This window comes from Anomaloglossus baeobatrachus, chromosome 4 (assembly GCF_048569485.1).
Source record: "Anomaloglossus baeobatrachus isolate aAnoBae1 chromosome 4, aAnoBae1.hap1, whole genome shotgun sequence".
Classification (NCBI taxonomy): Eukaryota; Metazoa; Chordata; class Amphibia; order Anura; family Aromobatidae; genus Anomaloglossus; species Anomaloglossus baeobatrachus.
Genome location: NC_134356.1, coordinates 428,593,654 through 428,617,307, shown reverse-complemented (window position 1 = coordinate 428,617,307; position 23,654 = coordinate 428,593,654). Strand labels below are relative to the sequence as shown.

Below are 23,654 nucleotides of genomic sequence, written 5' to 3'. Positions count from 1 at the left end.
GTCTCTCAAAGACCAATTGGGACAAAGTCCATGGGGGCACAATGGGAAAGGGCAAAGTCCATAAAAGGGAAAAAGTCCATGGGACAAAATGGGGCAAAGTCCATGAGAGCTATGGAGAGCAAGTTCCTTGACTGAGGGGGTATCCTCCAGCCCATCAGGCTGAAAGTCATCCCAGATCCAGCAGAGGGGGAAAGAAAAATCAAATAAACACAAAGTCCAGGCCCACTCGATCATGAGGAGCATTTCAACATCCATCATTCTTTCTTTGAACAACTACAAAACACACACGCCTCTTCCAGTCAACAGAGCGGTTGGCCAACCAAGGCTCTTCTGCCTCTAACAGTTCTTTTTGGGACCCAACAGGACCTGGCTCATCTTCCAGAGGGGCTATCCAGGACTAATCCTTTGCAACACGGTTGTCGACCAACAACTGGAACAGATTGGCACTGCACTCCATTTCACACTTTCTCCGGACCCGGGGGTCACGCGGACACGCCAAATGAAAAGGGGGACGTAGTTGTATGGGCTTGGCTGTATTCAGTTCGTGACGCCATCCACGGTGTGTGGTGAAAGGTGGCACCACCACTGCTGTTGTGGGACACCCCGGGGGAGATGTAATGGCAGCTGGATGTTAACACCTCCGTGGATAAGGATGGTTGCCCCGGGGCCCAGTGGCTCTGTGCAGGGGATGGCGATGGCAGGGGCCTGCGCGCACGGATGTACCAGGGGATGTTTGGTTACTCACAGTTGAATAAATCACATGGGTCTTTTGGTAAACCAAGGTGCTGGTGGCCGGCTCCCGCGGCCGATTGTACTCTGGTCCCCCACCCGGGATGGTAGTCACCGTCTTTTCTCTCTGCACTGTTTTTGCTTATGTTGGACTTCCCGGTATGGAACACGGGAGTCCGCTCCCGGCTTGTTATGTACCTGAGGAGCCGTGCCCGCTAACGCTAACCTGTGGGATCTATTGGGCCCTGGCGGTTGCCCTATCCCTCTCTGCGGGTGGTTGTCTGCTTTTGGGACTTTGGTTGGGACAGGACCTAAAATCCTGCCCTCAATTGGTTAATTAGCTAGGCCGTTGGTTCCGGTCCTGGCTTCAGGGTCCAAGTACCCCCTCTGTGCATGGTTTCCAGCTCGGTTCTCCGGTGTCGGTACCGGCGGGCTCCAACCCCGTCCCGGTCCACCTCGGATCTCCAGCTGCCGTCTTCCTGTCACCTGCTGACGAGGACCACCGTATGCCACCTAGCCAAGGCACCAGGGCTTCGACCCTGGTGCCTGTCAACTTGAGCTTCACCTCCGCTGGAGCTACACCTAGCCCCAGCCTCCATTCCTCTCAACTTGAACTCTAGACTTAATCTATTGGTTTTCCCACCCCGGGCTGTCTAGACCCCTAGGTGTGCATTTCCTAACCGCCTGGTCCCACCCACTGGTGTGCCTGTCTTGCTCTGAAGGGGGTGGCTAGGGTTTCAGGTCGGCTGTATGTAACCTTGTGAGGGATGGTGTTATGCGGGGGCCTCTTGTGTGACCTCGACAATATATCGGTAGCGATGTTGCAGCGTGTAAAGCACCCTTTAGTCTTAGACTATCTTCCTCCACACTTAACATCATTATTTTTTAAAACATGTGTCAAATATTAAAGACTTGTCAAACACTATAAAGGCTTGTTATGCAGGGTATTTATAAAAGGTAAATGCAAATGCTGGTAGTTTGGGGAGAATGGGGGACATGTCAGGTTCTCTTACATTAGGTCTCGATCATACCCATACAGTAGCAGGTGATTCTATCATATTACATAAAAATACAAACATTTACTGTGCATTTCTACAGTTAGAAAGAAAAGATGCCCATACATGAGCCTTGTTGGCTTTCTCATTTCGTTTGTAAAATTGATGCTGATTCTACATTCTTAAAAAGGGTTATCCAAGACTATTCTATTTTTTCTTATGGGCCTAAGAACTTACAGGCAGGTAGTTGCTAACTACCTGACGGACGCCGATCTCTGCCTGCTCAGAGTAGTCACAGTCCGCTCACCAGATTCTGCGGCTTCTGGTGACATCACATCAACAGGGCCGCTGCTTCTCTTCCACTCTGCTGCGCTAACGGGGTGTGATTGCTGACGTCATGCTGATTGACAGATAGCTTTCTACTGTGTAAGTGCGGGGAGCCGGCTGCCAATCAACATGACATCAGTAGTCACCCCCAGTCAACAGAGCAGAGTAGAAGAAGAAAAGCTGCTCTGTTGGTGTGAAGCAGGAAAATTGCCAGCAAGATCAGTCTGTGATCGCACTGAGCCAGTGCTGCACAGAACAGGGAGGTAAAGTACATTACAAAAGAGATTAGATTATTATATTAAATAGACTTTTAGGATTAAAATTATTAATAGTTTCGGACTCCCCCTTTATGCAGCCACAAGCAACATATGGCTAAACATGGTATGTGCAACTTCTATTGAGTATTGACAAATTTAATAAGGTACACTAACTGCAACCGGCTTTCTTCCAGTAATGCTGTAATAGTCAAAGTCCTCCTGTCATGGGTGTACCCTGACACCTGAGAAAGTCTTTGAGGCATAACGCGTGGGACTGCTTGGTCTCTCCCATACCCTTCTGACCTTCATGTCTATACTACTCTACCCTTTGGTCATATTGGTACTGGTTATGCCTGGTAAATATATCTTGTACACTAGGTATTATGGGCTTAGCAGTTGATCTTTGTTAGATATTGGATTCTTATATGACTTTGTATTTGTTATTTAGGCTATTGGTATGAAATATTAGGATGTTTCATCCTTTGGATGAGTTCCCTTTTTCTATAAATTATTTTAGGTGTGCAATTTGTTTAATAAAATTATGTGTTTTTTATGGTGAGACAAATTACTGTGTGGAGTCAATCTCTATTAGTTCTGGTGCAGTTAAAGCACTTTAGTCCCTCCCTGCCTTTTTTCTCTGGTGAACAAAATAGAAAATACCCAAGCACTCAAAGGAAAAGGAGAGAAATTGTTTCCATGCAAGTGTTTTATTGACAAACTGCAAAAATGTGAACCCTGACAGTAGCAACACCAACGTTTCGGTTATGACACCTTTATCAAGGTTGTTGCTTAATGTAAGGAAGCTATGTCGCACGGGTCCCCTCGGACAACCGTCAGTGAAGTTAGATGGAGAGCATCACATTTTGCAGTAAACAATGTCGAAGTGATGGTGGTAAACTGGGATAGAGCACAGATGTGAGGAAAAGGACGCCATTTTGATTATTTATTTACCCTATAGCACCTAGTCTATAGTAGTTGAGCCAGACTTTATCTAAATACTTTTTTCTCTGGTAAGTCAGGGACCAGAAGGTCACAGCACCTTATTGTGCGCAGATCTGCACCTTATGTTTAAATGTATTTGCTTTCTTTTGGTGCTATAGGGGTTAAGGACTCTTTCCTATCTGGCTACCTTTTGGTACCTTAATCTCAGGTTCAGCTTTTTGTGACCACTCTTCTCCACTTTACTCAAGTGTTTTAACATATGATACCAGTTATACATTCTCATATTTAAGCTGTCCACTTTGGAAGTGGCCAGTCTCTAGATGAAGCTAAAGTTTCGAGATAATTGCAGCTGTGGTATTAGCTGCAGTGGAGAGTTTTCCTTTTTGTGTCTATTTCTCCCTATCTTCCTACTCTTGTGTTGGATTACTGTAGTGGTGAGACTAGTGCTCTCACCGGCCTTCTCACTAGCCAGTGTGAGTTCAGGGCAACCGAGGGCCTAGGCACGTGATTTTCATCTGGTTGAAAGAACCCATATAGAGACGTTAAGAGTGTGCAGAGATCAGACTCAGGTGAGTGCAGGAAGTGACTCGCTCCCCTTTCCCTAGCACCAGGGCCCACCATTGCATCGTGTTCCCAGTGTACCCTTTGTGTTGCGATGCTTGATGGAGGTTCCCTTATTCCTGGTGGAACCACAATGTCACAGAGTGACACACAACCTAATAGTTTCTACTTTTCCAGTCAAAATTAATGAGACAAATGAAAAATTGAGAAAGTCAAATATTTATTTATTTTAATCTTTATATTTCAATTGTATCATCATGTTATCTATTACACTTATGCAATCTTCTCTGTTCATTTGTTTTAAACATTCGCTTAGTCGATTCAGTGAAACAGGATATTTATTTAATGTGAGTTTGGTAGGGGACAATCCTCCATTTCTTGCCTCTTCCTCAATCTCTGTCACTACAGTAATCGTGGCTTTTCCCAGCAACTCTCCCAATAATTTCCAATTTAGTTGTACAGGACTTCTGGTATCTAGTAAACTGCAAAGTGTTAAGAGTGCAGAGCTTTCAATCCAGCGGGTACTACAATTCATTCCAAGACTGGACAACATTCTTGTGTCATGCTGCGGGAACAATAACTCCCATGGCTGTATATCCCACTTACCACAAAGGGATTCATTCTTTATTTCAGATTCCAAGATTTGCATAAAACTAAATCCACTAAGTTCCTCAACTATGCCTGCTGACTGGACAAAATCTGCAAAAGTAGCTACTTCAGAAGTGAGAGTCAAACTACGCAGCTCTGTAGGACAAAGATGAAGTTTTACATAGTCCTGCTCTTGTTCATTCCTAAGAAGAATTTCAACTTCCTTTTCCACCTTCTGCAGGAGGTGGTAACAATCCCCTTCTGCATCCTTCATTCTCCAACCTCCAATCATATATAAATTTCTCCTATCTTCTGAGACCTCAACCCTCAGCTGAGCCTTTGTAGCCAAAAGTGCTCCTTGCTTCCAGAGCTGGCATCTGTCTGTTCCAAACATACGCAGAAGCTGGATCTGAAGTCGACCCACTAAAAAATGGCTAAAAAGTCCTGTACTGCCATTATTCCAGTGATAACCAACACCTCGCATATTTTCATTTGTCCCATGTCTCTTTGGTCCTCCTTTTTTTAGCCACCCAGGCACCACAAAATCACATTCTTCTGTTTTAAAAACAAGTTGAATTGCTTCCAGTAACTCCAGTATACCTTCTGATTCACCCTTTGTCAAGTTCAAAGCAGTGGTAATTTCTTCTGCACTCCATCGTTCTTTATTTGTGCCAGATGCGGGGCTAAGTGCAAAGTTGCCAAATACACCAAAAATGTCATGCAGTAACCAGTTTAAATCTAATATAATTAGATCAGATGCCAGATTTCTACACGGAGTAGCACCAAACTGTAGTTCAGTAGCGATATTATGGCAAGTCGATGTGGCCGAGTGTTGTATTCCTTGCAAAAAGTACTGGGGCAGGTATAATAGCTGTCAAAAATAATATACATTGGTAAGTGAGGTTCATTAATATTTGAAAACCAAACATTATAATATACACACACACATAGTTGAAACTAGTAGTTTATATACACGATCTGACATGAAATCAGAGTGAGTTTATCGCCATGTGCAATCACGGATGACGGATCACGTCTCACGGATTGCACATGGACAACCCACGTGTGCTGTGAATCACGGCACACGGCGGGACATATGCCTTTTTAACACGTCAGTGAAAAATGTCTGTGTTTTTCACTGACGTGTGAAACAGGCCTAAGGGCAATGGTACTAAATACTAATGAAATCTATATAAACTTTTGACTTTGCAAAAAGTAATAAAATTGCCTTAAAACATTCTCTCTCTGATTATTCTGGCATTTGGCAAATATACATAATTTTGGTTCCTAATTGACCTAACACAGGAAAGGTTTATTCTGATTTCATGTCAGATAGTGAGAAAACATGCAAATATATCTTTTAGATAGTGGATATAAACTTCTGGTTTCAACTGTATAAATGTATAAACATACACAGTATTAAAGGGTTTGAACAAAATTATGTGAAACATTTAGGAATTGCAACCATTTTTCTATAAAGCCTCCTCATTTCAAGGGCTCAAAAGTATTGGACAAATGTACTTTACCATAAATTAAATTAAATGTTAGCTTTTAGTACTTTGTGGAGAATTCTTTTGCAGGCAATGACCGCCTGGAGTTTGGAAGACATGGACGTCAATCCTTTACCTGAGAACGTTAATTGGTACCATATATTCTGAAGGCTGATGGAGGTGGTAGTTATACTGCACCTTCCAGGTCGGCCACTGAGCTCGCCTACAGTGCCTTTGCTTAGCTAAGTGTTTTTGGGATATACCAAGAGAATAGTAGTATTCAATTGTTTCCATGTTTATCTTATATTGAACTACAGTGGAATAAAAATAATTTCGGGGCCACTGATACCTCGGATGTATTATGCAGATATTCCACAGCTGTTAGAAGAGTGCTTGAACACACAAAATGTGGCAAAACCTTCTGCACTCTCTCAGCAAATTCTCCCCAGTAGAGAAAGCGTACCTGTACGAGAGAAGAAAAGGGCAGATCTAGTAATGTTTTTCGTCAAGTGTATGTAGTCCTGCCACTTTTTATTTTCAACAATGTTAGGAAATAAGCGTAACTACCACAGGAAAACACTTGTTTACTAGCAAATTCCAATACTTTTCCGAAAACATTTGATAGAATGCTAGGATATAATGCAGTCTGTAGTTTTGATATTGAGCACGGAATGATAGCATGCCCGTGGATGATGAAATTTTTCCACAATGATACATTCAGGATATAAACAGTAGTATAGTTGATTTTTATAAATGTAATACATTTGAGTCTGTTATCCTCAAATGTTGCAATAACTTTTTTAACAAAAAAATAATCTGAATAAGCAACTTATGGCTGGGTTCAAAATACGGGCTGATTATATCTGCAAATTGACAATGTGACTGGTATTGTGTGTAGGATGTTGTATCTTCTGTAAAGGGGATGTGTGCAGGAGCTGTCTGCTGTTTAAAAGCATTAGTCTGGTAAAACAGGCTAGACTATTGCATGGTGCGATTATTTCACTTTGGACCATCATTCCATGTGGAAGAAAGGATATTTTAGTCCATATAGTGTCCACGTGCACAGCAAACAACACACTGACTCACTACTGATGAACTAAAATGGTCCACAATATCCACATATTGCTATCTCATAGACCACATCGTATACATAGAAACCACTTGTAGTCCTATACAAACTCATAAGAACCACTATGATGCTTATATGTCATAAAATCTACTTTATTGATATATTATTAAAACTAAAAAACTAACAACACAGTTATAGCTTGGCCACAAACAAGAGCAGTGGAAATCACAAATGCGTCTCCCCTACACAGGGGGGACAGGTGGGTACAAGCATATCAGTTCCATCTGAAACCGGTTATATCAAAATTAACAGGACATATGTCAAACTCCACATATAGATATGAATGTATTTTTAGTACTATTTAGAACAGATCCAGAATAAGGCTGTTATAAAAAAGAGAATTTTGTTACTTACCGTAAATTCTTTTTCTTATAGTTCCGTATTGGGAGACCCAGACCATGGGTGTTTAGCTTCTGCCTCCGGAGGACACACAAAGTACTACACTTAAAAGTGTAGCTCCTCCCTCTGAGCTTATACACCCGCTGATAAGCAGACTCAGCCAGTTTAGTGCAAAATCTGAAGGAGAATAGCCACCCACAAGTAAAACAGAGCAAGAACCGGAACAACCGGAAACTCTGTCTACGACAACAGCCGGTGATAACACCCGGAACAAGAAAATTGCCAACAGGCAACAGGGAGGGAGCTGGGTCTCCCAATACGGAACTATAAGAAAAAGAATTTACGGTAAGTAACAGAATTCTCTTTTTCTTTATCGTTCCTTTGGGAGACCCAGACCATGGGACGTCTTAAAGCTGTCCCTGGGTGGGAAATAAACAGAAAAACTAAGAAGTAGGCAGGACCTAACTTCACAACTGGGCGACAGCCGCCTGAAGGATGCGTCTGCCCAAGCTCGCATCTGCCGAAGCATGAGCATGCACTTGGTAGTGCTTTGAAAAGGTATGCAGGCTAGTCCAAGTGGCAGCCTGACAGACTTGTTGAGCCGTAGCCTGGTGCCTGAAAGCCCAAGAGGCACCGACAGCTCTGGTCGAGTGTGCCTTGATCCCCGGCGGGGGAGGCACCTGAGAACACTGGTAGGCGTCCGAAATGGTCGACCTAACCCATCGGGCTAAGGTCGGCTTAGAAGCAGAGAGGCCCTTGCGCCGACCTGTGGTTAGCACAAAAAGAGAAGTGCACCGCCTAAGAGCAGCGGTGCGAGACAGATAGATCCGGAGCGCACGCACCAGATCCAGAGTATGCAGCGCTTTTTCAAAGCGATGAACAGGAGCCGGACAAAAGGAAGGTAGGGTAATGTCCTGGTTAAGGTGGAAAGGAGAGACCACCTTAGGAAGAAAGTCCGGAGTCGGACAGAGAACCACCTTGTCTTGATGAAAAACCAAAAAAGGTGACTCCGAAGAGAGCGCAGCCAAATCGGAGACTCTCCTGAGGGAAGTTATGGCCACCAGAAAGGCCACTTTCTGTGAAAGACGAAACAAAGAAACCTCCCTAAGAGGCTCAAAGGGGGGTTTCTGCAAAACCGTGAGAACCAAATTAAGGTCCCAGGGATCCAAGGGCCGCCAGTAAGGCAGAATGATGTGAGACGCGCCCTGCATGAAGGTGCGGACCTGAGCCAGCCGGGCGAGACGCCGCTGGAACAGCACTGACAGAGCTGAGACTTGTCCCTTGAGAGAGTTGAGGGACAGTCCTAGCTGCAGACCGGACTATAGAAAGGACAGAAGGGTCGGCAAGGAGAATGGCCAAGGAGGATGGCCGGAAGAGCGACACCAGGACAGGAAAATTTTGCAAGTCCTGTGATAGATCTTGGCGGAGGAAGACTTACGGGCCCGAGTCATAGTGGAGATGACTTACGGAGGAATACCAGAAGCCGTCAAGATCCAGGACTCAAGAGCCACGCCGTCAATTTGAGAGCCGCAGAATTCAGGCGCAAAAACGGATCTTGTGAGAGAAGGTCTGGACGGTCCGGGAGATGCCACGGCACCTCTACGGACAGATGGAGCAGGTCTGGGTACCAAGCTCGCCTGGGCCAGTCCGGAGCAATGAGGATGACTCGACGGCCCTCCATTCTGATCTTGCGCAGGACTCTGGGCAAGAGAGCTAGAGGGGGAAACACGTAGGACAGACGAAACTGGGACCAGTCTTGAACCAGAGCGTCCGCGGCGAATGCCTGAGGATCGTGGGAGCGAGCCACGTAAACCGGAACTTTGTTGTTGTGCCGGGAAGCCATTAGGTCCACGTCCGGAGTGCCCCATTTGCGGCAGATTGACTGAAACACTGCCGGGTGCAGGGACCACTCGCCACTGTCCACGGTTTGACGGCTGAGATAATCTGCCTCCCAGTTTTCCACGCCTGGGATGTGGACTGCGGATATGGTGCACTTGGAGTCCTCCGCCCACTGAAGGATGCGTTGTACCTCCAACATTGCCAGGCGGCTGCATGTCCCGCCTTGGTGATTGATGTAGGCAACCGCTGTCGCGTTGTCTGACTGGACTCGGATATGCCTGCCCGCCAACAGGTGGTGAAAAGCTAGGAGAGCCAGAAGCACGGCTCTGGTTTCCAGCACATTGATCGAAAGGGCTGACTCAGACGGAGTCCAAGTGCCCTGCGCTCTGTGGTGGAGACATACCGCTCCCCAGCCGGATAGACTGGCATCCGTGTTGAGGATCACCCAGGACGGGGCTAGGAAGGAGCGCCCCTGGGACAGAGAGAGGGGCCGAAGCCACCACTGAAGAGAGCTCCTGGTCTGTGGCGACAGAGCCACTAACCTGTGCAAGGAGGAAGGCCGCTTGTCCCAACAGCGGAGAATGTCCAGCTGCAGGGGACGCAGATGGAACTGGGCAAACGGAACAGCCTCCATTGACGCCACCATTTGACCCAGCACCTGCATCAGGCGCCTGAGGGAATAACGGCGGGGCCTCAGCAGAGAGCGCACCGCCAGTTGGAGGGACTGCTGTTTGACTAAGGGCAACTTCACAAGTGCCGGAAAAGTCTCGAACTGCATCCCTAGGTACGTGAGACTCTGGGTCGGAGTCAGAGTGGACTTGGGAAGATTGACAAGCCACCCGAATTGGGCTAGAGTGGCAAGAGTGAGCGAGACACTCCGCTGACAGTCCACGCTGGATGAAGCCTTGACTAGAAGGTTGTCCAGGTAAGGAATCACTGCCAACCCCTGTAGGTGCAGGACCGCAATCACTGCTGCCATGACCTTGGTGAATACCTGAGGAGCTGTGGCCAACCCGAAGGGGAGAGCCACGAACTGGAAATGATCTTCTCCGATTGCAAAACGTAGCCAACGCTGGTGTGAAACTGCAATTGGCACATGCAGATAGGCATCTCTGATGTCGATGGACGCCAGGAAATCCCCTTGGGTCATTGAGGCAATGACTGATCGCAGAGACTCCATGCGAAAATGCCGCACCTGAACATGCTTGTGAGAAGCTTGAGATCCAGAATGGGCCGGAAGGAGCCGTCCTTTTTTGGAACTAGGAAGAGATTTGAGTAGAAACCTCTGAACCGTTCCCGGGCGGGAACCGGTACAATTACCCCGTTGGCCTGCAAGGATGCCACGGCCTGTGAGAAGGCTTGGAGCAGGGGGGAGTTGAGAGAAAAAATCTGTTTGGCGGGCTGGAAGAGAACTCAATCCTGTAGCCGTGGGAGATGACATCCCTCACCCACTGATCGGAGACGTGTTGAAACCACGCGTCGCCAAAGTGGGAGAGCCTGCCACCGACTAAGGACGTTGTTGGCGCTGACAGATAGTCACGAGGAGGCTGCCTTAGCGGCAGCACCTCCTGCGGTCTTCTGTGGACGCGCTTTTGGGCGCCAGTTGGATTTCTGGTCCTTGGCTGAGTTAGTGGACGAGGCCGAGGGCTTAGAGGACGACCAGTTGGAGAAACGAAAGGAACGAAACCTCGACTGATTCCTACCCTGGACAGGTTAACTGGTTTTGGTTTGTGGCATGGAAGTATTCTTCCCGCCAGTAGCTTCCTTAATAATTTCATCCAGCTGTTCACCGAACAGCCGGGACCCAGCAAAAGGGAGCCCCGCAAGGTACTTCTTTGAAGAAGCATCTGCCTTCCACTCTCGAAGCCACAAGATCCTGCGGATAGCGAGGGAATTAGCCGAAGCCACCGCAGTGCGGTGAGAAGCCTCCAGCATGGCAGACATGGCATAGGATGAAAAAGCGGAAGCTTGGGAAGTTAAGGTAACCATTTCGGGCATAGGTTCCCTGGCAAGGGAATGCATCCCCTCTAGAGAAGCAGAGATGGCTTTGAGAGCCCACACTGCTGCAAAAGTCGGGGAGAACGAGGCCCCCGCTGCTTCATATACGGATTTGGCCAGAAGGTCAATCTGGCGGTCAGTGGAATCCTTAAGGGAGGTGCCATCAGCCACCGACACAATGGTCCGGGCTGAGAGTCTAGACACCTGGGGGTCTACCTTTGGGGAATGAGCCCACTCCTTGACCACCTCAGGTGGAAAGGGAAAGCGGTCATCAGAACCACGCTTTGGGAAGAGTTTGTCAGGACAGGCCCTTGGCTTGGTCACAGCGGCCTGAAAATTGGAGTGGTTAAAGAACACACTCTTTACTCTCTTAGGCGAGGTAAACTGGTGCTTTTCTGCCAGAGAGGGTTGCTCCTCTGATACTGGCGGATTGAGATCCAGTACAGAATTAATGGAAGCAATCAAATCACTAACATCTGAATCACTTTCGGACAGATCAATGGGGTACATGGAGTTAACCTCCGAGCCCCCCGTAAAGGCATCCTCCTCATCCTGCGAGTCAGCTCCTGAATCAGAGCCGCGGGACGAGGAAGGAGAGGGAACCCTGCGTCTCTTCTCAGGAGGACGGGGTCTGGGACCAGATGATGAATCCTCTGTGAGCTCCGGTCCTGAGAGACCCCTAGCAGCAGAGGAACCCTGTGAAGGGGGCTGATGCATGTTCAGCAAAGTCCTGGACAGAAGTCCCATGGAGTCAGCAAAAGACTGGGAGATAGACCTAGAAAAGGATTCTACCCAAGCCGGGGGTTCAGCCACAGGAGCAGGAGCAGCCTGAGAGACCACTGGGGGTGAGACTCCAGGCTGAGGCACCGCCAGGTTAGAGCAGGCATCACAATGTGGATAGGTGCTCGGTTCATGCAGCAGGAGCTTACATGCAGTGCATACTGAATAAAGCTTTGGAGCCTTGCTCCTCGTGTGAGACATGCTGCTGGAGTGGAGGCTCTGCCAGAGAATGAACCCCAGAGAGTATAAACAGAGGTCCACAACCGGAGACCGGTTGTGGCTTACCAGACCGCAGGAGCGGTGTTGTGTGCCCTCCAGATCCCGAAGCCCGGACCCCCAAGCACAGCACCTCAGCAGAGATGCTGCAGACCAGCGCTGCAATGTGATCGCAGAGAGAACGCTGAGAAAATGGCCGCCGGAGCGAAGAGGGGGGGCGGGACTTGCTTGAGGAGCGGGATCTGGAGGGCCATAGAGACCTACAGGGGAGGGGACACACACTGCGGTGGGGAGTGTCCCTCCCCTGTGCAGAACGGCCGCCGGGCAGAGCCGAGCCTGTCCCTCTGCCTGAGTGACAGGCGAGGGCAGTGAAACCGAAACTAGGCCTCCGGAGAAGCCGGGGCCTAAATTTGAGCGGCACGGCCGGCGCGCAGGCACCATCGGTGCGGTTCTCAGGCGACAGCCAGAGAACCCGCCGGAAATGTCAGAAAACACAATAAGCACACTGTCCCCCAACAATAAAGTATAGGGACCCCGAAAACCAAACGTCTCAGGTACTTAGCTTGCTGAGACGCAGGGCCATGTCCCTGGGGATGAGTGCTCCGGTCCAGCAGGGTCCTGAAGGGCTGCGGATGGAGACCGGTCTCCTGCAAAGCATGGAGACTGTGCTGGCTCCCACTTCAAGCCAGAGCCCAAGAGGGATGGTGAAGGAGCGCGGCATGTAAGGCTCCAGCCTAGGAATCAACCTTACAGCACCGCCGACACAGTGGGGTGAGAAGGGACATGCCGGGGGTCCAGACGTGGACCCCACTCTTCAATCTCGTTCCAAAAGGAATAATCATATGAGAATGCATGTGTGGATGTATGCCTCCTGAACACAAATCGATAAACTGGCTGAGTCTGCTCATCAGGGGGTGTATAAGCTCAGAGGGAGGAGCTACACTTTTAAGTGTAGTACTTTGTGTGTCCTCCGGAGGCAGAAGCTAAACACCCATGGTCTGGGTCTCCCAAAGGAACGATAAAGAAAAATGTATCTTTATTATTAATTTTTATCTTTATCCGCTCGCTTAAATAAGCCACATTTATTGCCTGCGGGAGGAAACCAAATCTAAAGGCCAAAATGCTATATGTAGTAAATATCACTTAACCGCAACCATAGGGTCTCATATAGGCGAGCAGAAAAACAATAATAACAGCCATCTCTGTTATCAGCCAGTAATCAATTTCATCAATAGTAACAAGGTGCAGTCAATATCCGTCCTTATAATAATAATCCAAAATCTGTAGCCAAGGGATAGATACAATTATCTCCATGTGTCCATGGGTACACATATATAACAAGGACTTTTTTTACCCAACTTAAATCGGGATTATATAGTAATATTTGTCCTTTATTCTCACTCCCTGCACATGGAGACCAATCCCTCAGCCAACAGATTTACACTCATACAATTACATGTTAGTATAGGAATTAGTCACAGACCTGACAGATGCTGGAACAATACGCCCATAGCCACCAACCTCAACGCGTTTCACGTGCTGCTTCTTCGGGAGGCAGGTGTACTTACTATGGGGCTGTAAGGTCTATAAATACCCAAATGTAATGCATAATAATTACCAGGTGTGACAGCATCTTGCCGCCAGCCAAACGCATGCTTTCCCGACGCGAGCGCCGCCACGGCAGGAAGATGTATACAAATGATGCGATGTCAGTTCCAGCCGCGTCAGTGAGCCGCCCACCGCCACGGCCATGGCAACAAGATGCAAGAGCCGCCACGCATGCGCAGCACACCGACGCCTCGGCCGTACAAAGGCATCGCTCATCCACTGCCCGGCTTTGCCGCGTACAGCATGCGTTTACTGCTGCGACACTACCATCAAGAGCCTGCTCTAATGACTCCTATCAATGTTTTCAGGCATCTGGTTAGTAAATAGCAGGCATTCCTTCAGGGGATCGTGGACACTTATGTGGATCAAGTCCCCCGCATGGAGCTCACCACCATTACTTTCATATTAAAAGCTCACCGCGGGGAAAGTCAATCCACACAAGTCATCCATACAGTATTAACAGTATATGCCTGAAAACATTGAAAGGAGTCATTAGAGCAGACTCTTGATGATAGTGTCGCAGCAGTAAACGCATGCTGTAGGTGGCAAAGCCGGGAAGTGGATGAGCGATGCCTATGTACGGCCGAGGCATCGGTGTGCTGCGCATGTGCGGCGGCTCTGGCATCGCGTTGCCATGGCCGCGGCGGTGGGCGGCTCGCTGACGCGGCCGGAACTGAGATCGCATCATTTGTATACATCTTCCTGCCGTGGCGGCGCTCGCGTCGGGAAAGCATGCGTTTGGCTGGCGGCAAGATGCTGTCACACCTGGTAATTATTATGCATTACATTTGGGTATTTATAGACCTTACAGCCCCATAGTAAGTACACCTGCCTCCCGAAGAAGCAGCACGTGAAACACGTTGAGGTTGGTGGCTACGGGCGTATTGTTCCAGCATCTGTCAGGTCTGTGACTAATTCCTATACTAACATGTAATTGTATGAGTGTAAATCTGTTGGCTGAGGGATTGGTCTCCATGTGCAGGGAGTGAGAATAAAGGACAAATATTACTATATAATCCCGACTTAAGTTGGGTAAAAAAAGTCCTTGTTATATATGTGTACCCATGGACACATGGAGATAATTGTATCTATCCCTTGGCTACAGATTTTGGATTATTATTATAAGGACGGATATTGACTGCACCTTGTTACTATTGACGAAATTGATTACTGGCTGATAACAGAGAGGGCTGTTATTATTGTTTTTCTGCTCGCCTATATGAGACCCTATGGTTGCGGTTAAGTGATATTTACTACATATAGCATTTTGGCCTTTAGATTTGGTTTCCTCCCGCAGGCAATAAATGTGGCTTATTTAGGCGAGCGGATAAAGATAAAAATTAATAATAAAGATACATTTTTTATAACAGCCTTATTCTGGATCTGTTCTAAATAGTACTAAAAATACATTCATATCTATATGTGGAGTTTGACACATGTCCTGTTAATTTTGATATAACCGGTTTCAGATGGAACTGATATGCTTGTACCCACCTGTCCCCCCTGTGTAGGGGAGACGCATTTGTGATTTCCACTGCTCTTGTTTGTCGCCAAGCTATAACTGTGTTGTTAGTTTTTTGGTTTTAATAATATATTAATAAAGTAGATTTTATGACATATAAGCATCATAGTGGTTCTTATGAGTTTGTATAGGACTACAAGTGGTTTTGATGAACTAAAATGGTCTTTGAACTTGGCCTAAGGACAGGGGTCCCATGTAGCATTGGACATGCATGTACTGTTCAAGGTGCAGTTGCGAAAAAAAAATAGGTTTCAAATTACTTGCACAATTTTGCAGAAGTCATTTGCAAGCAGGCCATTTACGGTTAATTTCAAATTATAAAGCAGAAAGTCACTGCAACTTTTAAGAAGTGACTTCTTAGCATCCGTACCTTTTACCTTTGTCACATGCATGTAGATCGCTCGTTGAGAACCCAACCTTAAAAAGGTGCCCAACACCTGGCTGACTATTTTTATTAGAAAGTTGTAACTTTTCCATATGTTATAGAGCTGAAGTTAATAGAAGACAGAATAAATTTGTAGAGTGAATGAAGATCTAAGTTAAGTTCTCATGACCAGCTGAGGGAGGATTCTCCGGTCATGATGTCTGTGTAACCAAACCCCCTTATCCTCTAAAATTAAACACACGGACTGCATGCGACTTGGTTCAAATGGCCACAGCAGCCTTTTTATTGCCTATTGTTTTACAGACTAGTACCTTAGGGACGCCGTCCAACGGGCGACCCAAAACAACCACATAACGGTAACAATAGACAATAACATTTACAATACCCCCCGGGGTAGGCCCAGTCCACTACTACTACTCCCCCTGTCCCCGGCCGCAACACACCGACCCAGAGACGAGGTGCCAATCACCCACGGATTGACCCCCACACTTTGGCAGAACCCCGTGCCTGCCACATCCCGGAAACCGAGAGCCACCATACCAAGACAATGACTCCCGGTCCAGCCACCAATCACTTCCAAACCTCTGGACCAGACCTACCCCCACCGCTACTGTGACAAAAGGTATCCCAACTACCCAAAAACATCTCCCACATGACAACACAAAGGGAGGGTGGGCGGGGATCGTTCGGCGTCCGGAAACAGAAGAGGAGGTAACTCCTTCCTCTCCCAGCTAACCCTTTCCCTGCTCCTCCTCTTCCTCCCCGGCTAAAACCATCCCCCAAAGCCATATTAGGCATATACCACTGTCCCTATTAACCCATCACTCCCTACCTCCCCCTTGGTCATGTCGCCCCTCCCCCCAAGTGGGTCCGTGGCTTTCTTGACCAGCTGAGGGAGGATTCTCCGGTCATGATGTCTGTGTAACCAAACCCCCTTATCCTCTAAAATTAAACACACGGACTGCATGCGACTTGGTTCAAATGGCCACAGCAGCCTTTTTATTGCCTATTGTTTTACAGACTAGTACCTTAGGGACGCCGTCCAACGGGCGACCCAAAACAACCACATAACGGTAACAATAGACAATAACATTTACAATACCCCCCGGGGTAGGCCCAGTCCACTACTACTACTCCCCCTGTCCCCGGCCGCAACACACCGACCCAGAGACGAGGTGCCAATCACCCACGGATTGACCCCCACACTTTGGCAGAACCCCGTGCCTGCCACATCCCGGAAACCGAGAGCCACCATACCAAGACAATGACTCCCGGTCCAGCCACCAATCACTTCCAAACCTCTGGACCAGACCTACCCCCACCGCCACAGGACAGACCACGTGACACCTTACGTGGCCTGGACCCGCCACACACCAAAAGCACGCTCCACACCATCCTGCAGACCCAACGCCCATAAATCCAGACCGACCTCGTTGAGGTGCACACCATCACCCCTCCGAAATCGCCAATCAGCCGGCTCCAAATCCCTGTGCCGTACCACAATCCCACCATTCCTGGTCACAAACCTAGCCACTACCCTATTCACCTGGGCCCTGGCCTTATTAACCTTCTCCACCGACCGAGCCCCTCTCCATGCCAACCTGGTCACTATGTCAGACCATACGACCAGCAAACCAGGATACCGCTTCCACAACTGCAGTAAATCAATCTTTATGTCTCGGATCAAATCCCGCGACGCCCTGGCACCAAGATCATTACCCCCCACATGCAATACCAGCACATCCGGGGGCCGCTCAACTTTACAATGGAAACGAAATTCCGGGACCACCCTGCCCCACTCCATGCCCCGAACTCCGATCCATCGAACAGTCGCCTGCGCACGATCCAAACCCAGCTGTCGACCATTCGGGCGGACCTCCGCCCGACGGGCACCCCAAAATACGAAGGAGTGCCCCAAGATCCAGATCAGGCACTTCCCTATAACAAATAAAACCAAACGAAAATATCAAAACCAATAACAGCACAACCACCAACACATCAAAAAACACCCCTTTCCTCAAACCTTCCGCACGTAACCAAAGTCCCATGATGCTACAACAACTGCGGTCTCACATACCGCCGAAAACAAGAAGATTCCCATCTACCAATACGCTTTACCACCTCATCTCCAAGCCCCCAACGGGCTGCCTCCGTTGCTGCACCAATTCGGAATGAATGCGACCCGAATTCCTCCGGGCGCTCCCCCGCGTTACGTAGACTTAGCCGCAGCACCGCCACAAACTGAAACCTCGACAAAAACGACCCATTCAAATGCCGCAACAACGGGCCAGGTAAGCCTCCCCTCACGGCCATAAATCTCTCGACTAAACGCACAGGGCACAATTCCTCTCCTGGAACCGCATATAACACCACCAATCTACCACGGCCCAGCTGATCCATTTTTGACCGGCGAATCCGGCACTCCACCTGACTACTGCTCACTTGCACGTCCTCAAACATCAAACCACCACCCGTCACCCTGGACGGGCTCACCAGCTCGCCTATCCGGAACGCCCCATAAAAAGCGAGACCGAAAGCCGTTGTAAATAGAACCGTCTCGTACACAGACTCACAAATGCCGCTCAGGCCACCCACCATCCGTCTCAACAAACCAAACGATACAGGGCGCCTCTTGTCCCTCTCCCGTACGCCACGGCGAAAGCCCCGCAAAGCCTGACGAACCCGAAAATCCTGTGAAACATCACGCTCCCCTCTCATTTTTAACCAAAATGCCACTGCCGACACCCGATGTGCCACAGCCGATGCCGATCGCCCGGCTGAAAAATCCGTACTCACCAATGACAACAAAGCCACCAAGTAATCCACGCTTTCCCCACCAAACATCAGACGCAACAACTCCTCCCATTCAGCCCACACCTTAGCATACCGGCACCAAGTCACCTCGGTCACCGAGTTCCGAATCAAGTCTGAGATCACCGCCTCACCAGATGCCACAAATCCTCGGGGCACTCCACTCCAACTTCGTCCGCCCACGGCAACAGCGCCCGAAACCTGCTGAACTGAAAACGAGACAAAGCATCAGCCACCTCGTTGTCAACACCCGGAACGTGCCTTGCCACTACCTGCACATTCAACTGCAGACATCTCAACACTAAATGCCGCAAATACACCACCACCGGCTCCGACTTAGCAGACAAGTTGTTAATCGCGTGCACCACCGCCTGGTTATCACAATGAAAACACACTTTCCTTCCGGCAAAGTGCGACCCCCATAGCTCCACTGCCACTACAATGGGGAATAGCTCTAACAGAGCCAAATTCCTAACCAAGCCGCTCTCCCGCCACGCCTGTGGCCACTGCCCGACACACCAATGACCTCTGAAGACAGCCCCAAACCCGGCCGACCCCGCCGCATCCGTAAACAGCTGCAACGCCCCGTTAGACGCCACCCTCTCCATCACCAGCGTCCGGCCGTTGAAATGCTGCAAAAATTGATCCCATACTTCCAAATCGTCCCTGATCGCCTTTGTGATCCGCACAAAATGCGCCGGCAACCGTACCCCGGCCGTCGCCGTCGCCAAACGCCTCGCAAACACTCTCCCCATTGGCACAATTCTGCAAGCAAAATTCAATTTTCCAAGCAAAGACTGCACCGCCTTAAGCCGCACCTTCTTCGCCGCTTTTACCCCTGACACTGCGGACCTCAAATCACGGACCTTCTCCGCCGGCAACCTGCATTCCATAGCAATGGTGTCAATTTCAATTCCCAGAAAACACATCACCGGCGCCGGGCCTTCCGTCTTATCCGGCGCCAAAGGAATCCCGAAACTGGCCGCAACTTTTTGCAACGCAAATAGCAAACCCGCACAAACCATCGAACCCGCCGGCCCGACACACAGGAAATCATCCAAGTAATGAATGATGGACGTAAGCCCGGACACGTCCCGAACCACCCACTCAACAAACGAACTAAATGCCTCAAAGTACGAACACGAAATGGAACAGCCCATTGGCAAACAACGATCAACATAATAACTGCCATCCCACCAGCAACCCAACAAATGCTGACTATCTGGATGAACCGGTAACAACCGAAACGCTGCTTCCACATCCGCCTTTGCCATCAATGCACCCCGCCCCGCCGCCCTAACCAGGTCCAACGCCTTATCGAACGACACATAATATACCGCCGACAACTCCGGCGCAATGCCATCATTCACCGATAACCCTTCCGGGTAAGACAAATGATGAATCAGCCGAAATTTATTCCGCTCCTTCTTTGGTACCACCCCCAACGGTGACACCACCAAATTCCCGCACGGCGGGGCGACATAAGGGCCGCCCATCCTGCCCAAAGCCACCTCCCTTTCCAGCTTCTCATCCACCACTTCCGGGTGATCCCGAGCGGAACGCAAATTACGATACGGCGGAACCGATGCATTAACAACCGACGGAATATGAAAACCATCCGAAAAACCAGAACTTAACAACGCCGCCGCCTCCTTGTCCGGATACCTATTTAAAAACGGAACCATCACTTCTACCTTCACCGGCGTCGTCCCTCTTACCAGCCCCATCACCAGCCTTTCCTTTTCCTTTTTTAAAACATTTGGACAAGCTATGTCCCCCCCCACATCCGGAGCATTCATGCTTAAAACGGCACGCCGCTCCAAACCTGCACTGCCCTTCATTGTACTGCCAACACAAACCTTTCTTGAAACTTGCCGGGGACCCGGCCCCCCCCGAACCCCCGGCGCCCCCCCGAAAGGGCTGAGCCGGTGCCGACATCAATCGCATCCATAAGGAAATATCCTTATGGTCCCAACGCATATCTGGCCGCAATGCCTTCCGCTGCCTAAATTGCTCGTCGTAGCGCAGCCACGCCAGTCCGCCATAAACTCGATAAGCCTCCCCTATCGCATCCATGTAGCCGAACAAAGCCGAACAATGCTCCGGCTCCTTCTCCCCGACCACGCTCGCCAAAATCGCAAATGCCTGTAGCCAGTTGGCAAAAGTCCGAGGAATAAGCCTATAACGGCGCTTTTCCTCCTCGTCCTTCTCCTTTTTGGAATCACTCGGCTTAACCCTATCCAAATTAAATTTCTCCAGGGGAAGCAGAGAAAATATCTCCACATATTCCCCTTTCCAAATTTTTTCCCGCACCTCCTTCTTTAAATGGGCCCCCAGCGGGCCCTCAAAACAAACATAAACTTCGCTTTTAGCCCTATCATCTAAGCGCACCACCTCATCCTCCTTCTCCTTTTCCTTCTCCTTTTCCTTCTCCTTCTCCTTTCCCCCCCCCGTCTCACTCCCCCCTTCGCCCCCCCCTCTACTCGCACCCGCTCCGTCACCCCCCGTCGCCGCCGAGGCCCCTAAACCGGCTGCACCCACCCACGCCGCCACCGGCGCCTGGGCCCCCTCCCCCCCCGCTCCCGAAGCCGCCGCCAGCCCCTGCAACAGCCCCAACAATTGACTCCACACTGCGAAACCAACGGGCGCTGCCGTAGCCGCAGCCGCCCCCCCCCCCCGAAGCCCCCCGCCAGCGCAGCCCCTGCCGCCTCCGCGGCCGTCTCACCCGACCGCCGCTCGGCGTCTCCCGAGACCGCCGCCTCGCTGTCCTCCGTCTGTCGTCCATCCGACTCCTCCGAACCGAAAGCCTCTTCCCCCTCCTCGCCGCTGGCCTCATCTTCCATCCGACATCCGGGGGGCGCCGCCGCAGCACCCCCCCCACCACGGCCGCCAGACAGGGCCGCCGCGTGGGCAGAGTCATCCCCGCTCCATCTCTTGCCCCGGGGTGACAACCCAGGAGACCGTCCTGTCCCCCGCGCCGGCACCCCGGGCCTCGACCTCTTGCGCCCGCCCCCCTGCCGACTGCAAGGGGCCTCTGGGCGCGGACGACCAGACGCCCGGCTCCGGATCTCAGCCGTCGTCGCCTCTGGCCCTCCTGGGCTATTGCAGGCCTCCATCCGCCGAGTCCTCCCGCTCCCACGGGAGACTGCCACATCCGGGGGCTGCACAGCGGTACTGAGTGACCCGGCGGTTGCCGCAGGGCTCCCGCCGTCACTCCTTCTCTCAGCCGCACCGGGGTCAGGCACCGCAGACCCCCCCCCGGCGCCGGCCCTACCGCCACGTGCAGCCCCGCGGTCCCCCCGCCGACTGCAGGGGGATCTGCTGGCCTCTCTCCTGCGCCGAGCGCGCTCCCGGCCTGGAGCCGCTGCAGTCTCAGTAACTCCAGCCCGGAGGCCGGGACCGGAAGCAGGCCCCGTGCTGGCCACTCCCACCTCCCGACCGCCGCGGCTGGAACGAAGATTCCTCCCGCCGGCCTCTGCAGCAGCCAGACGCTGCTGCTGCGCTGCACTCTGCGGAGGGTCCCTGGAGGGGCTCTTACATCTCCTCCTCGCCCCCCCCGCGCCCGGGGAATACCTGCGGGGGGGCCGCGACTGGCGCCCGCCGCTGCTGGGGAGACGAGGGGCAAGCGCCGACGGGTTAACCCCGGCAGCCCTGATGTGGGTCTGCACTGCCAGGGGCCCGTGCGCTGCGACCGCTGCCTGAATCAGACGCTGGAGCTCCTGAAGATCTGCCATGGAGGTGCACGTGCAGATCGTTCGGCGTCCGGAAACAGAAGAGGAGGTAACTCCTTCCTCTCCCAGCTAACCCTTTCCCTGCTCCTCCTCTTCCTCCCCGGCTAAAACCATCCCCCAAAGCCATATTAGGCATATACCACTGTCCCTATTAACCCATCACTCCCTACCTCCCCCTTGGTCATGTCGCCCCTCCCCCCAAGTGGGTCCGTGGCTTTCTTATGTCACAGGCATAACTTGCGAAGATGACATTAGTGGTCTTTGTTCTGGGACTGCTATGGATTTCCTAAATCAAAGGACTGTATAATATATTACATATTAAAGAGAACCTGTCAGCATGATTTTGCAAGTTAAATAAAGACATGGTGCTGTTATACAGATCACATCAATACCTGTAATTAAGAAATCTGCTTTGCGGGTCTTCTTTAATCTGCATTTGCAATTTTCGTGTAACAAGATTTAGGTGTACATGGGGGTACTGTGCAATGGGTCTTTTGCTCCTTCCCTGGCCTCTCCGCCTGCCTCTGGTTATTAATGACAGGTCACTGCTTTATAAATGACCTGCCTCCTGTTTGAAATTTTGCACCGGTGCCATCCTTGCCGTATTCAGACTGATTTCCCGGCAGTATTCAATAAAATGGCACCAGTAGCGATGCATTAACAGATTGAGATCTCGGCTCAGTTGACATCTCTAAAGGATGTCATTGAGCCGAGATCTCAATCTCTGCATACACAGCCAACTGCAACATTTTATTAAAGACAGACGGGAGATCAATCTGTGCATACACAACCCATGCAAGGACTACACAGGGAAACCTTCACAAACCAGTGACCTGTCAATCACACACCAGAGGCAAGTGAAGGGGCCAGGGGAGGAGGAGAAAACACATTGCATCGTCCCACCTCTGTGCATCTAAATCCTATTACTTGAAAACATCAAATGTGAATTAAAAAGAACCACAAATTGGACTTCTTCACTAAAGGTATTTATTTAATCTGTATAAAAGCACCAATACATCAATGCATTTACTTTAACTAGCAAAATAGTGTCAACAAATTCTCTTTAAAATACAACATTGTCTAGATTTCTTCTCTAGCTGGACAGCACAATCTGAAGATGGTTCCCTCTTACATCAGACTCAAGAATTACTCACCTTCTGTGAGCGCAGATCTGAGACTTGCTCTAATATCAGCTGACAGATCTCCGGAACATCATCTTTAGTTAAGTCCTATGGTTATAAACATAAAGGCCTTTTACATACTGTATATAAGTAGGTCTGTAATTAAAAATATTGAATATATGATAGTAATGATTGTATTTTCCGGCGTATAAGACGACTGGGTATATAAGACGACTCACAACTTTTCCAGTTAAAATATAGAGTTTGGGATATATCCTATATAGAT

At 49.8% G+C, this 23,654-nt stretch overlaps 1 protein-coding gene across 1 annotated transcript in view; it reads right to left on the bottom strand.

The window, feature by feature from the left end:
• Nucleotides 1-4,040: 4,040 nt before the first annotated feature.
• LOC142302472 (uncharacterized) overlaps nucleotides 4,041-23,654 on the bottom strand; it is a 134,216-nt gene continuing 114,602 nt past the window's right edge. Inside the window, exons 15-17 of the mRNA XM_075343540.1 lie at nucleotides 23,402-23,476; nucleotides 6,239-6,352; nucleotides 4,041-5,270 (exon numbers count right to left, since the gene is read on the bottom strand). Coding sequence (XP_075199655.1) covers nucleotides 4,041-5,270; nucleotides 6,239-6,352; nucleotides 23,402-23,476 — 1,419 coding nt within the window. The remainder of the gene's footprint in view (nucleotides 5,271-6,238; nucleotides 6,353-23,401; nucleotides 23,477-23,654) is intronic.